General features: G+C 30.7%; 1 protein-coding gene across 1 annotated transcript in view; it reads left to right on the top strand.

Annotated features, from left to right (window-relative positions):
- The window catches only part of LOC143073685 (histone acetyltransferase KAT2A-like), a 31,480-nt gene extending 15,966 nt beyond the window's left edge, over window positions 1-15,514 (top strand). Inside the window, exons 5-17 of the mRNA XM_076249428.1 lie at window positions 669-850; window positions 2,054-2,245; window positions 3,352-3,458; window positions 4,947-5,105; window positions 6,334-6,476; window positions 7,259-7,467; window positions 7,904-8,030; window positions 8,822-8,932; window positions 9,474-9,617; window positions 9,918-10,066; window positions 11,256-11,322; window positions 13,734-13,818; window positions 14,954-15,514. Of these exons, the coding sequence (XP_076105543.1) occupies window positions 669-850; window positions 2,054-2,245; window positions 3,352-3,458; window positions 4,947-5,105; window positions 6,334-6,476; window positions 7,259-7,467; window positions 7,904-8,030; window positions 8,822-8,932; window positions 9,474-9,617; window positions 9,918-10,066; window positions 11,256-11,322; window positions 13,734-13,818; window positions 14,954-15,150 (1,872 nt within the window). The 3' untranslated portion in view covers window positions 15,151-15,514. The remainder of the gene's footprint in view (window positions 1-668; window positions 851-2,053; window positions 2,246-3,351; window positions 3,459-4,946; window positions 5,106-6,333; window positions 6,477-7,258; window positions 7,468-7,903; window positions 8,031-8,821; window positions 8,933-9,473; window positions 9,618-9,917; window positions 10,067-11,255; window positions 11,323-13,733; window positions 13,819-14,953) is intronic.
- The last annotated feature ends 365 nt before the right edge of the window (window positions 15,515-15,879 follow it).

The raw sequence follows: 15,879 nt of genomic DNA, 5'->3' as shown, positions 1-15,879 counted from the left end.
AAGGACGTAGGATTTTTTACAGCTTGATTTATTGTTTGGATTGTTGTTGACATTGTATAATGAAAGATGATAGGTTGACTTCTAGATTTCTTTTAATATTTTTGTTATTTTTAATTACCATCCTATTTATGTATACCCAAAATCAATTTATATTTAAAGATATATTACTTTTATTATATGTAGATTTAGGTCTTTCTATATAAGCAAAAACCAGTGTTATGATATTATTGTGTCTTTGTATCGCTAGCAAGGCAACCATATTGAGTATGAAATCGGAAATTTCATTTTATATGTTGAACTACTCTAAATACACAGTTGATTTTACTTAAAACGTTGTAGGCTTAATTCTTCATGTGTATTGATGATACAACTTCAATATTTTTTCATAATTTTTAATAGTAATTAACATATATTTCATTAAAAATGCAACCTTACTATTATGTGGGTGCTATATTGCATGTGCCTTGTTTGTTTATCTGTCTGTCCGTCCGTCTGTTTGTCCTGTCCAACCAATATTTCCATCTCTATTAGCTTGTGTACTGTACTACTGTCTATTGGTCATTAGTTGATAGTTTTCTCATTTGCAGTCATATCACATCCCTTCATTTTAATATTCCCAGTATTCCATTCACAACATGTTATCAATCTGAAATTTTATCTTCATTTAGGGTGTGACAAATTTTGTATTGTATAAGTTTGGACATCTTGCACAGAGAGAATGGCAAACAATGTATGACCTAGCAAAGATGTTTCTACATTGTTTAAACCACTGGAAATTAGAAACACCTACAAGTCGACAACAGCATGCTGGATCTGAAGATATGGCTACATACAAAGTTAATTATACAAGGTAGGCTATCATATTTCTAGCAGGTCCTGTTTTATTTATCTAAAGGTAAAAGATGATATGATGTAAATAAATGTCATCAGGAGATGTATTACAGAATTTTTTATTTATTAAAATTTCAGATGAAGTGTCTGAAATTTGATGGTGTCGATAAACACTTTGGTAGCAATCTTTAGAAGGCTCAGTTTGTCACTCTTAAATGTTATTACCTTAACGCTATCGCTAAAGTTTCTGTCTGTCAAACTTGCAAACAGCCTATTTTTTTTCAATTATTAAACGGGTATTCAAATAAGCTTTTGTTTTATTTGTATCTCCACAACTATCAAACTGAGAGGTTTTGTTCTTGGTAACTACCTGTCAAATGTAAAAAGGGACAAATTTGGTCAGTTCAGAATAGGCTTTATATGCTTGGTAATAATGGAACAAGACGATTTGTAATTGATTATGTAAGACAATCCTGTAGTACTATGCTTTTATCTTCCGAATATGATGATGAATATAAACAGCTGTAGAAACTCAGTGAATTTGAGGTTGACATTTTAGATCATATACTAATATCGTGTCTTTCATATAAATGCTTTGAATAGATACATGTACTATTATTTTTTCCAGGTGTTAATATAAAGTTATTGATTTCTAAATGTCAAGTAACAACAGAGAATAGAACTACATAACAATAATTATTTAAATTCTAATATATTTATCTGTTAAGGTGCTAATTTCTAATGCTCATATTAACACATGATTTGGATCTGCGAAGTAAATCAGTTGTAGAAAAAAAGAATAGCTCAACTACATTACCATTAAAGACAGAAAACATTTGATTTGCGGCGAATTCTATTCAATGCTGTTTATTTAAAGAGGATTATTTAGAACTGAAAGGTATAAAGGATACAATTAGACTCAAAAGAATCCATAAAATTTCTTGGTTATATACATACAGATGTGTTTTCAAAAAAAATACTTACATCAAGAATTATGTTTTGTTTTTGGGATGAGTATTGGTTGTGTTACTGCCATGTACCAGCTTTCTGTAGTAATTCTGATAATAGAATAAAAAAAAATGTTTTAGATGGTTGTGTTACTGCCATGTACCAGCTTTCTGTAGTAATTCTGATAATAGAATAAAATTTTATTTTGTTTTAGATGGTTGTGTTACTGCCATGTAGAATTCTGATAATAGAATAAAATTTTATTTTGTTTTAGATGGTTGTGTTACTGCCATGTACCAGCTTTCTGTGACAGTCTTCCAAGATATGAAACAACTTTGATATTTGGTAGAACATTGCTGAGATCTGTATTTCAAACTATGAGAAGACAACTCCTAGACAAGTTTAGAGCTGAGAAAGAGAAAATGCCACCAGAGAAGAGGACACTTGTTTTAACACACTTTCCAAGGTTTTTACTTTTAAATTTTATACTAATGTACAGTTGTCAGTCTATCTATCTGTCTAATTGTCTAAGATGTTGATAATCTTGATTTTTACCAATTTTCAAGGATTTCAAAGTGTCTAGTTTGTTAAATACATTTTTTTTATAAAAGAATATTTTAATATTACTTACTTTTGTCTCTGAATTATATAATTTTTCAATAAGTTACCCATTCTGTGGTAGGACATACTGGTACTCAGCCAAGTAAGAGCAACCAAAATAAGTTAAATAAAACATATAATCAGTTTGATTTGAGGGGAAAGTTTACTGTCGTGTAATTAAAGTATAAAGCAGTTAATCCCCCCCCCCCCCCAAAAAAAAATGTACCATTTAAAAGCTTGATTTTACTTCTTTACCTTGCTCATACTTGACTTGGTAAAAGTTATCAAAGGTACCAGGATTATAAAGATATTCTACCACAGTAAAGTTACATTTCTCAGCCTATCATAGGCGGATCCAAGGGGGGGCCCTGGGGGACCCGGGCCCCCCCTTTCATGGGAAAAATTTGGTTGATTATATAGGGAATCATTAAAGCATGACTGGAGCGGGCCCCCCTTAGGTCAGTCAGCGGGCCCCCTCCTTAGGAAAAGTTCTGGATCCGCCACTGCCTATGAACCTGTAGTTTTTCTGAATTAATGCTCCTGATTGCTTTTACCATGACAATAATGAATAGAAGCAGTTTCGTAGATGTGCATCGATCCTTAATGAATATTTATTATTTTCATGAATTTGTTTCAATGTTTCAGCCAAAAATTAGAGGTTCCATACTTATAGCTCTTTTTCCATCAAATTAAAACTGCCAAGGGACAGAAGCAAGTTTGAAAACACATCTTTATTCTCACCTGCTCTTTAATTTATTTTACGATTCAAGTTATTTTATTTTATGATTGTCAAACTTAAAAAATTTATATGAAGATACATGAACTATAGATTTCAACTGTGATGATAGTGATTAAGTAAATGTCAAGTTTTATTTTTTTAAGAAAAAGAATGATATTTTATTGCTTAAGTCATGCTTATTGAATTTCAGTTGTTTTATTAATTTTACATATAGCATATTCCTTTTTGTGTAGATTCCTTTCCATGTTAGAGGAAGAAGTTTATGGTGCTAACTCACCAATATGGGACGTTGAATTTTCACAGAATGCTGCAAACATGGCAACTTCTCCACCTACCACACGTAAGAAATGATTACAAAATGTTTTAGAGTTGATACACTAATATTGAGGAATATTGCCCTGTGCAGTATATCATATGGCTTCATCTTGGGATTTCAGTATGATATACCACAAGGGACAATGTTCCTGGAGATAAGTGCAATAACCCTTTTATAATTTAGTACTAGATATTCTGCAACATTGATGTCACTTTGTCCAATTCCTGCAGCTTTAAAGCCTGCAGTAAGGTCTCAAATGTCCCATTCAGCCGTTTTGTTTTTCTCTTTTATTGATTGCTTAAAAATCTCATTTTACCCTGGACATTTCTAATGCATACCCAACTTGAAGGAGAAAGTAAAAATTTCAAGGTCAATTCAAGATGCAATGTTTTTTATGCATCATCAATGCTAAATTTTTTAGGAATATTTTTTAATAAAAGAAGACCAGTAAAAGTATCAGCAAATTTTACATACTGTATTATAACATTATGAATAATACAATGAAAGTTAACATTAAAGGACAAATCATTTGATGTTTAATTCTTTCAAGTTATAAGTAAGTATTTGATTAAGGCATTCTCAAGAATTATTGAAATTTGAATCCAACATTGATATGTAAATAACAAAGAGAATAATTGTAACAAAACAGGTTACCCATGAAAACCCTTAAAAAACTGCTAAATATTGAAACAATAATTACATTAGATGTATGTTTCATTATGATACATTACTCTGATTGGCTAACTGCAATCTCGCCTTATTCCTTAATCAACCTCATTACACAAGAAAAATTATCATTCATGATTACACGAGGTTCCACAATAAAGTGCACAGGTAAATTAAATAAAAACTTGATAAAAATCATGTTTTCATGATCCTAGCTAAAAAATGTAATTATAAGTACTTATTGAATTCTTCTTTTTGTAACTTCATAGGGTTGACTGTGTGCACATTTTTAGAATGAAGTGCTTCTGCGCTTCATACAAAATGTACCTTGGTCAATGCTTTTACACCCCAATAAATTACAAGAAGAAGCATTAAATTCTTAATTAAATCCAATTGTTATAAATGTAAACTGCTTATGATTTTTTAAACATTATTTGGCTAGACAATTCAAGGGGTAGAATATATTCACTGCTTTCTTTCTTTTTGAGTCCAAAATTTTCCATCATTAACAGAGATGATTTTTCAGGTATTTTTGAAGTTTTTTCATCATCATTACTTAAAGATAAATACAGGCATACATACATTTACATTTTATGTTGACAGCCACACAAAAACATTTACATTTTATGTTGACAGCCACAAAAACATTTACATTTTCTGTTGACAGCCACAAAAACATTTTCATTTTATGTTGACAGCCACAAAAACATTAACATTTTCTGTTTACAGCGACAAAAACATTTACATTTTAAGTTGACAGCCACAAAAACATTTACATTTTCTGTTTACAGCCACAAAAACATTTACATTTTATGTTTACAGCCATAAATACATTTACATTTTCAGCCACCACACCTACACAAGCTACAGGAATGAGTGGACTAAGTCGTTTCACAACATCTGGTACCCTGCCAACCCAGTCAGCTTCCATAGGAGAAACATTTACTGCCATCACCTCCCCTAGCTCTACACCAGGGAGAAGGTCCTCTAGATCTGACACAGGTGGTAATGTATATTTTTTTACAAACCTTCAGAGTAATGGGACTTAAATTTTAAAAAGGAAGAAGCTTGTCATAAAGACATACTTTTAATGTCCTTTAGGAAGAAATATTTTGTAGTATATCATAAACTATAAGTCGTTTCACAACATCTGGTACCCTGCCAACCCAGTCAACTTCCATAGGAGAAACATTTACTGCCATCACCTCCCCTAGCTCTACACCAGGGAGAAGGTCCTCTAGATCTGACACAGGTGGTAATGTATATTTTTTTACAAACCTTCAGAGTAATGGGACTTAAATTTTAAAAAGGAAGAAGCTTGTCATAAAGACATACTTTTAATGTCCTTTAGGAAGAAATATTTTGTAGTATATCATAAACTATAAGTCGTTTCACAACATCTGGTACCCTGCCAACCCAGTCAACTTCCATAGGAGAAACATTTACTGCCATCACCTCCCCTAGCTCTACACCAGGGAGAAGGTCCTCTAGATCTGACACAGGTGGTAATGTATATTTTTTTACAAACCTTCAGAGTAATGGGACTTAAATTTTAAAAAGGAAGAAGCTTGTCATAAAGACATACTTTTAATGTCCTTTAGGAAGAAATATTTTGTAGTATATCATAAACTATGAATGATACATAAATAAACTGAAACTCATCAAGCATGAAAGAAAATGAATCGCATGAAAACAGATATTACTATGAATTCATTTATTTGCATGGATGCCAATTTTCTTTGATCAAGGAAAAATCTTATTGTGGACTATTGATTTTGTTTTTCTGTCAACTTCTACGAACAAGCATAAAAAATTGTTTACTTAGTCAAACGTCTAAATTTATGGTTTACCATTACCAATAAAATTCACAGGAATGGGAATCAGAAATATATATTGTAAAATCAGAAATGATTGCATGCTTTTATTATTGCTATTTTGTCATTTATGACTATAATGCGATTTTAATGTTAGCGATATTGAGAAAAAATCCTGTTTAATTCATTTAAAAATTTGAAAATGTCAGTTTAAATTATTGCGATTATAAGCCTGTTTTTCGCAATAATAAAAACATCACAATAATTTCTGAATTTACAGTTATGAATACACGGTATTTCAGGAAATTATTTTATTGAAGTAGTACATGTACATTTCTCCTTGATTTAGGAATGAATGTTAAGACATTTTGTTGTTTTATATTTTAATATAATCATTAAACAAATATTCATACTTTCAGGCAGTGAACTAAAGAGAAAATTAGAAGAATCTTTTACGATAGAGGATGTAAAGAGAAGGAGGATAGATGGGGATGTATTACCTGAAGTAGTGGCTGAGATTGTGGCTACTATTACAGAACCAGAAAAAATGTTAGGACCAGATGTAAGTTTTTAAATAGGACTTGAAAAGATATTTTCATGATATTGTTTTTTACCTTGTATTGTATTATTCCTCATTCATAATTGTCTTACATCTATTTCTTTTTCAGTTAAATTAAATCACTACTATAGTGTTTCCCCCAAGCATGTTTAGCATGGATAGACGCCATGCCATTTTTGGTTTAAATTTCACTTCTTTGGATGACGCCATTGTCTCCAAAATTGCATATTCCAAATATATATTGAACCGGTTGTAATTAAATGATTGATTGAAAAGGTTAATATTGAATGATATAAGGAAATCTGCCTTCAAGGTCAAAGTAAAAAACTCATTCAATATTAGAGTCAGGGATGTAAAAATCTTTCAACAACACATACATCATGTTTATTACGCTTTAAGATAGACATAGATAAAAAAAAAAAAAAAAAAAAAAAAAAAACACCTTAGGAACGAACATGGGATGAGACACTATTCTGGTCCTGGTTTAAGACTAGGTTCAAATTCATCAGTTGTTTTGTGTGTATAACCAAATGAAGAATATCAACTATACTTGGTATGATTATTCACATACACAACATGGTGTGGTTTAGGTTTTAATATCAGCACAAGGTCAAGGTCATCAAGTTAATATTTAGACATTAGTGAATAAAAAAAAACAAACAACAGTCAATTCTGATGTATTCTTTATTTTTACCTTTGTATGATATTTTTAAAATGCTTGGCAAAGTTGGCATAACATTTCATTATAATTATAAAATAAATGCAAAAATCTGTTCTATTTTTAGTCCTCCATGTTTCCTGCCCATGCTGCCAGAGACGAGGCTGCCAGACAAGAGGAATCTAAAGGTGTGATAGAATTCCACGTTGTAGGAAACAGTCTGAGTCATAAACCAACACGACAGACATTGATATGGTTGATTGGGTTACAGAATGTCTTCTCTCATCAATTACCCAGAATGCCCAAAGAATATATTACAAGACTGGTGTTTGATCCGTAAGTGTTGCTGTGTTATATTTCCAAGGAGGGTAAAATTTATGCTCATCTGTTCATTCATAAAAGGATGGTCACAGACAATTACTTTTATTTTTATGCCCCCTCCATAAGGCGAGGGAGCATTAAGTTTGATTATTTTGGCATATTTGAATACTGAGAGCTTTACACTTGAAAATATTGAAAATATTACAGGGAGAACCCTTGCATATACATAACTGTCATAGGAACTTTGAACTGCATTTTTTTTTCCAACACCTTACCATTATTACTCTTCAACAGGCAGAATGTTATATAATTTTATTTAAGAATTCTCTTAAAAGTTATAACTTATATTTAAAAAAGAGAAGAAATTGAAACTGTAAAATTTACACTTGAAGCACTTTTGATTTGATAGTTTCTAATTCTACTTTCAATTAGCTGATAATTTTATTTTCAGGAAACATAAATGTTTGGCTTTGATCAAGGATATGAAGGTTATTGGAGGGATTTGTTTCAGGATGTTTCCATCTCAAGGTTTTACAGAAATTGTATTCTGTGCAGTCACATCAAATGAACAAGTGAAGGTATACTAAAATGATGAAAACATTAAGCAGGAGATCATTGTTTTTGCAAAGTAATTAGTGTGTTTTGCTTAAGTGAATCCTTTAATGGAGACTTTATAATGATGCGATATGAAAGATAAGTATAAGTGGCAGATGACATTTAAGTAAATCTGTTGCTTAAATCGATTGTTAAGAGTTATACCATGCATGCATTTAGAAGAGCTATTATTTCATAGATTTAGAAAATCAGAAGATTGCTAGATCACTCATTGAATTGTTTCCTGTCACAGTTTTAAAAGAGGGACGAAAGATACCAGAGGGACAGTCAAACTCATAAATCGAAAATGAACTGACAACACCATGGCTAAAAATGAAAAAGACAAACAGACAAACAATAGTACACATGACACAACATAGAAAACTAAAGAATAAGCAATTGATCTGATCAAGAAAAAAGAAGAAAAGAAAGAAAAAAAAAAGAAGAGAGAGAGGGGGGAGAGAAAAAATAAGAATGTTTCTTGATCAGAAGAATAATCATTATCTACTGAAAAGTTAAATATCTTATTATTGTCTAAAAAAAACAGTCTATATTAATGTATACCGGTTTAAATGAATTTTATGATATATGAGCCAAAGTTAAAACCAATATTTGACAAATAATTTTGTGACTTTACTCGACCCTATTTCAAATTAAGACTGTTCAATCCTGGTAGGTGTTGGGTTATTACAATATAGTCCTAAGTTGTATTATTTTCAAGTTGAAAGTATTGAAATGTTTTTGCAGATTTTGATGTAAAGTTTATTAATTTTAGGGATATGGAACACATATGATGAATCATTTAAAGGACTACCACCTGAAACACAGTATTATACATTTCCTGACATTTGCTGATGAGTATGCAATAGGATACTTCAAGAAACAGGTAAGATGTTAACAAAATATCCGATAAATGCATTTACATGTATTACATTGGTTGCAACCGATAATTTCACATGTTAGATAAATGTGGTTATTTCACTCCTCAGACGTCATATAACAATAGGCGTTGTCAAGACTTTGATAACATCATGAAAACAAATTGTGAAAAGGTAGAAAAATATAAAGTTCCTTACATTTTCTACTTTAGTTTCAATAAAAAAAAAACATTTGCCAATGTAATAAAAAGAATAACTAATCAAAGAATTCAAATATCGAAAAATAGTGAACTCGTGACTGAAAAACACTGATGATTAACCCGCATTCATGAATTAATGTGTTGTTCGATTACATGTTGAATATTTTTCTCTTTTTGAATTTTTTATTAGTTATTTTATGAGTATTAAGAAGAACTAGTGCTTAGATACAGGAACTGTATTTCAAGCAAATTTCTAAGAACCAAACTTTAAGTAAAAGAGTTTATGACCTATAAAAATCTAATGGTATATAATTATAAATTATAATGAAAGTATTATTTATTATTTCAGGGATTTTCCAAGGAGATAAAGCTTCCAAAATCTGCATATTTAGGTTACATAAAGGATTATGAAGGAGCCACCTTAATGGGATGTGAATTGAATCCTAAAATATGTTATACAAACTTTTCTAGTGTCATCAGAAAACAGAAAGAGGTAGCCATATCTTGTTTGTTTACATTTATTAAACTTTTTAGATTCATATGTTTAAAAGAAGAAAAACATGATTTGTTATCTGAAGATTGTATGCAATTTTGTGAGTGTAAATACAAGATGATAAATATTATTTTGGTCAAGTTTTTACTAACTTTTATTGTTAAAATTTATAAGATTAACATTTATTTAAAGATCAAAACTAAACTTTTCCTCTTAGTATTGACTCAGAATTATTCTATTACACTAGAACAAACATGAGAGCATGTACTGGTACTAGCTATTTATTAAAATCTTTAATAGATTGTAAAAAAGATTATAGAGAGAAAACAGAAACAGATGGAGAAAGTGTATCCTGGTCTGAAATGTTTTAAAGAAGGTGTAAGACAGATTCCTATAGAAAGTATACCTGGTTTACAGGAGATGGGATGGAAAGCTACACCAGAAGAAAAGTGTGTATTCTACAACCAGCAAAGTGTTGGGATTGCTAATTTTCACTAAATTTAAAAAATATGTTTTTTTTGAAATAACTGATTTGATAATTATGCATATCAAACAGTATTATATATTTAAGATTGAAAATGAAAATAAGGAATGTGTCAAAAAAACAACCACTCGACCAAAGAGCAGAGATACAGCTGAAGGCCACCGATGCATACAGATTCAACACCATTACAAATGATTAATGCTGTAAAAATTATTCATATAAAAAAATGATAAAACAAGGGTGTAAATTATGCTTTATAATTACTGTGTTTTCGTGGGTATCAATTTTCGTGTTTTGAGCAATATTTTTATGTTCGTGGGTTTTTAAATTCGTGGATTTTAGTGTTCTTATAAAAAAAATGAAAAAAATAAAGCCTTTAGACACAAAGGTTACAAATAGTCTGAATTGAAGGAAATTGCAAAGTAAACATTGAACCATGTTAATCGTAGTGACAACACTAATTAACCCAAGATAAAGTGATTAAAGGCCATCAAAGGTGTTAATTAGGCCATAAACATGTCACATAAAGAAAACAGTAACACAAACAAATGCTATAAACGTATCTTGAATTGTCAAGCCCATCATGAAATTATTATTTCCCATGTGTACGAGAACTATGAGGATATAAAATGAACACTTTATCATACCAGCATATCAATACCGGAAATCTGACTTTCATCGATCAAAAATATTTTTTATGAGAATTGAAAGATCAAAAGTTGTACAGTTTAGGTTATTTAAGATTAAATGGGTATAAACCTGCATGCAAGTGTAGTTTTGTGACTGCTATTAAAGTATTCTATTCTCAGATTTGGCGTTATTGAAAACATTCTCTAGATCATATCAGTAGTCAAACCTACATGGGAATCTTTCCATGTCTTGATTTGAACAATGGTTGTTTTATTTCGTTGGATACTTAAATTCGTGGATAAAGTCATCCACGAAAACCACGAAAATTGTTACCCCACAAATATAAGTACTTTCACAGTACTGTATCACACAGCCACTTTTTTTTTTTTTAACATTGTATGAAATTTGCTCACATGAAAATAAGTAATCAACACCAATAACACATAACGTCAGATATATCAGTAGACTTTTAAAGTTAGATGGAAATTGTAAATAAGTTATTATATGGAACTATTTTATTTTAGCCCCGAGCCACCAATGGACCCTGACCAGCTGTTAACGGTACTGAAAACAATGTTAAATCAAGTCAGAGTAAGTTTGATCCATTTAATGTAAAAATTTGTTATGTTATTTGTTCAATTTTTTATATAAATATTTATTGTTCCACACAATAATTCTTTTTAAGGTTAATTTTACTTAATTATTAATTTTATGTCAAAGATATTGAGTGATAACTATCAAACAACAAAACTGTTTTCTTTGAAATTCCCATTTTATTATTGAACGACTGCAAAAACATTTGCGGTCGTATATCAAGTAAATAGAAATCTATGAAATTTAAACATAAGATTTATAACCAAAAAAGGAAGGTTGGGATTGATTTTGGGGGTTATGGTCCCAACAATGTTTGAATTGGGGGCCAAAAAGGGCCCAAGTATGCATTTTTCTAGTTTCCAGACAATAACTTGTGGAAAGTTGTATGGATCTCTCTGAAAGTATACCACAAGTTTCCATACAACAAAGGGATGGTTAGGATTGGCTTTTGGGGGTTATGGCTCAAACAGTTTAGGACTTAATGGAAAAAAGGGACAAAAACAAGGGTTTCTTGGTTAATGGGCAATTACTTAAAGTACAATGTTGTGTTTAATTACCTCCCTTAAACTACTTTTAAATTATTTATAAAGAAATATTTTGTTGTGAGGTGATCAGCTGTCAATTTATTTTTTGAATTTACTGTTTATTAAAAAGCAACAAAGAAAGATGGGGTATATTTGGGTTTTTTTTTTTTTTGTTGGGGGGAAGGGGGTAGGGTTAATTTGCAACAGCATGGTGTATTGCCAAAATGCACAAAAGCAAAAAACATGAATATAAATTCAAATCATATAACCTAATCTAAGTTCTTTGACTACACTTATTCTGTGTCAGAAACTTATTATGTGTCAAATATTTAATCACAATCCAAATTCAGACCTGTATCAAGCGTGAATATTGTGTTCATTTATGCCCCAACTGTTTAGGGTTTGGCCTCTGCGGTCATATCCAGCAGCGCTTGGAAAAGCAATTTATTTTTAATTGTGTTAAATACCAAATATCCCAAATACACCCAAAAGTATGTCTGTATTAAAACACATTTTAAAAGTATCGAGTGAGTTGAAAGATTTTTCAGTAAAAGCAGCAGTTGTTCTTTACATGACCTCATTATTAACAAATCTGTCTCAGACTTTATATATCTAAATTTTTGAATCAGAACTATCGTTCAGATTCTTTCTTAATGGCTTCATCCTCACCAACAAGAATGTTGCTGTGTTAGCCACTTAATATAAATACACTTAAATATAGTTCTTGTATCTAAATGAATATGCTTCATAAATGAACTTGGTTATTCTCTTTGATATACTCCCCATTTCCTTTTTCATTTTCATCGGTTGTATCTTTAGACCATTTTTATTCAAGTATTTATGTCAGTAGTTATGTCATTTATATGAAGTAAGAGTACAGCTGTAATGCTAAAATGATCTTCAACTGGTGGAGTTTAAATTGGAAGCACCACCTCTTTAATACCAGTCTATAATTACCATATGATATCACTTTTAACTTTTATAATTTAGCAGACACTTTATTACACAACTCAATACTGATTTAAGTAGCTTGTTTATTTCATGAATATAGTCTGGTAGCTTATCTTCCCACAACATTTAAAAAAAAAATAACAGAAAACTCTGAATTTCATTGTCTCATTAGTGTCAAACAAAATATTTTATAAAATGAAATAAAAGTATAAATCTGAAGATAATAGTAGTAAGTCTTATCTACTTAACATATATGTCATTGTATTAAATTCCAAGGGACAATAACTGGTAAACAAGGGCAAGTTGTCCTTGACCACTAGGGTAGCCATGACAACGTATATATAATGTTTGTATAACTTTTGGCTATCTGTGTGTTTATCATTTAAGTATATCATGTACATTTAGGAGATAACTGTGTTGTATTTTAAGCTCCAACAACATCAAATGGTGATTGTCGCAAATTAAGTTTACTGGCGACATGTTAGGGGAGCCAGTAAACAGGTATTTGCGACCATCAAATCACCAAATGATGCTGTCAGAGCTGAAAATACAATATTGTTATCTCGATTCTAATGAAACTGACAGATAAAAACGTCAAAAAAATCTGGCATTCATCGTCTGCACTTGCATGTACTTTTCTTAGCATTGAATTGATGCTTGAAAATTGGAAATGTTATCCAATCAAAATTAATGTTACAGTCGTGTTGCATTAAAATATTAGTTGTTTATTTGTTTGTACATTGTATCTGCAAATTTTATATATATTAAACACAGTACTTGATCAATCAAATTATGATAACTGGCGTCTTACTTTATTTTATATATTAAGTCATAACATTTTGATATAACCTTTTGATAAGACCCAAGTGGCTGGGTTTTACAACGTTCCATAATAGTGTTTGAAATCTAATACAATATACAAAAATTTTGTAGGCTCATTCCAGTGCCTGGCCATTCTTAAAACCTGTGGAGAAAAATGAAGCCCCAGACTATTATGAACACATAAAATTCCCAATGGGTAAGTTACACTTACGTAGATATTGACTTAACTGATGCATTTAGTCTGTCGGGTATATTTTTTTTATTACATTACCGGTATAATTTGTAAAGGATATTAGACATTTCTATGAGTGCTGTCCTATTTCTCTTAATATAAGTGCCTCTTTAGGTGATAATAAATTGACATCTAATGGGAACAAATTTGCGTTTTAATGCAGAGCTAAGAAATAATGTGATGTTAGAAAGGGGGAAAAGTTTAAAGTTGTTTATATATATTGTTTTAACTGTTAAAGATGATTATTAATGATAACTAAATAAAGAATTATTATCATTCAGTATTATGTTCTTAGAATGCTTACTCGCTGTTACGTTAATAGATGTGGTATGAGTGCCAATTAGACAACTCTCCATTTAAGTCACAATTTGTAAAAGTTAACCATTTTATGTCAAATACGGCCCTCAACATGGAGCCTTGGCTCACACTGGTTAGCAAACTATATAGGTCCCCAAAAATGACTAGTGTAAAACAGGAAAACCAATGGTCTAATATATATTAAAATCTAGACACAAGAAACACCTATGAACCATATTAGCAATGACAACCTCTGAACCGAGTTTGTAATAAAAATGAGCAACATGATGGGTGCCACATGTGGAGCAGGATCTGTTTACCCTTCCAGAGCACCTGAGATAACCCCCAGTTTTTGGTGGGGTTAGTGTTGCTTAGTCTAGATTTCGATGTTGTGTCTTTTTTACTATTATTTGTCTGTTTGTCTTTTTATTTTTTAGCCATGGTGTTGTCAGTTTATTTTCGATCTATGAGTTTGCTGTCCCTCTGGTATCTTTTGCCCCTCTTTCCTGACTTAAGACAGGCACATACAAATGCAGCAGGTTTAAACGTTTAAACATACACCAACCTTGACCCTAATCTGAAATAATAGTGTAACTCAACATAGAAAGACGCACTAAAATATCAGTTGAAATGGCTCAACTCAATCAAAAGACATAACAAAAACAAGTAAAAAACACACTGAACGAATAAGTTTTATCTATGACACAATGTATATAGTAATATTTGTTTATTGTACTCAATTTTGTATTCTATACTGTTAATCCATAACAAAAATATTGAAACATTCTATATTTATTTTTAGATTTGAAAACCATGGGAGATAGAATAAAGAATCGGTACTATTGTCATAAGAAATTATTCATGGCAGATATGAACAGAATTTTTACTAACTGTAGATCTTACAATAAACCAGATACAGAGTATTATAAGTGTGCCAATGTTACAGAAAAATTCTTCCAAACAAAATGGAAAGATGCTGGATTAGGAGAGAAAACATGAAAAAATTTAAGAAATTTAGTTGATGGAAAAACACAAGATTTTTTATAAAATCAAGTCATTTCTGATGTGAACATGGTCATCTGATTTGAAAACAAGGAAGTAAATTGTAGAAAACTAATTAAATGATATTTCTATGTTCCTGTTAGTATATACCAGTCTCAAACAATGATACAAAAGGACAATGATCATGAGTATTTTTCTGAATGTTTCTGTTAGTATATATCATAAACAGTCTCAAACAATGATACGGAAGGACAATGATCTGTTTTACTGGATCTGCAATAAAGGATGTTAATGTTATTGATGATAATGTAAAATGATGTTATGTTACTGTATAAACATGTCAAATAAAGAAAAAAGCCTATGTGGTGTTATATTTCTCCTAAAGCTGTTCTGTCTTCTGAATCAGTTGGTTGCATTTTGCAAGAAAAATTTAGCTGTGTGCAACATAGCCTGACATTCCAGTAACTGTAGAAATTCTGCCCTTCATTCTTGTTTACAAACTATCCAAACCTACCTTTTGATTCATTGAAAATTTGTTATGGTCCTGAAAATATCAGAAATATTTGTCACTGGATATGATGCAATAGGCACTTATAGAGTTGTATTTGTTAATCTTTTTACATGGTCACAACAGAAAATGTCCTAATTTCATTATGTTGGAATGATTTTGATAAAAAAATCATTGTTTCTTAACAAAATAGCTTCATATTTGCTCATAAGAAGACA

This window comes from Mytilus galloprovincialis, chromosome 1, assembly GCF_965363235.1.
Source record: "Mytilus galloprovincialis chromosome 1, xbMytGall1.hap1.1, whole genome shotgun sequence".
NCBI classification, from domain to species: domain Eukaryota; kingdom Metazoa; phylum Mollusca; class Bivalvia; order Mytilida; family Mytilidae; genus Mytilus; species Mytilus galloprovincialis.
The sequence above is the reverse complement of the archived record's forward strand: the minus strand, read 5'-3'. Positions and strand labels throughout refer to the sequence as shown.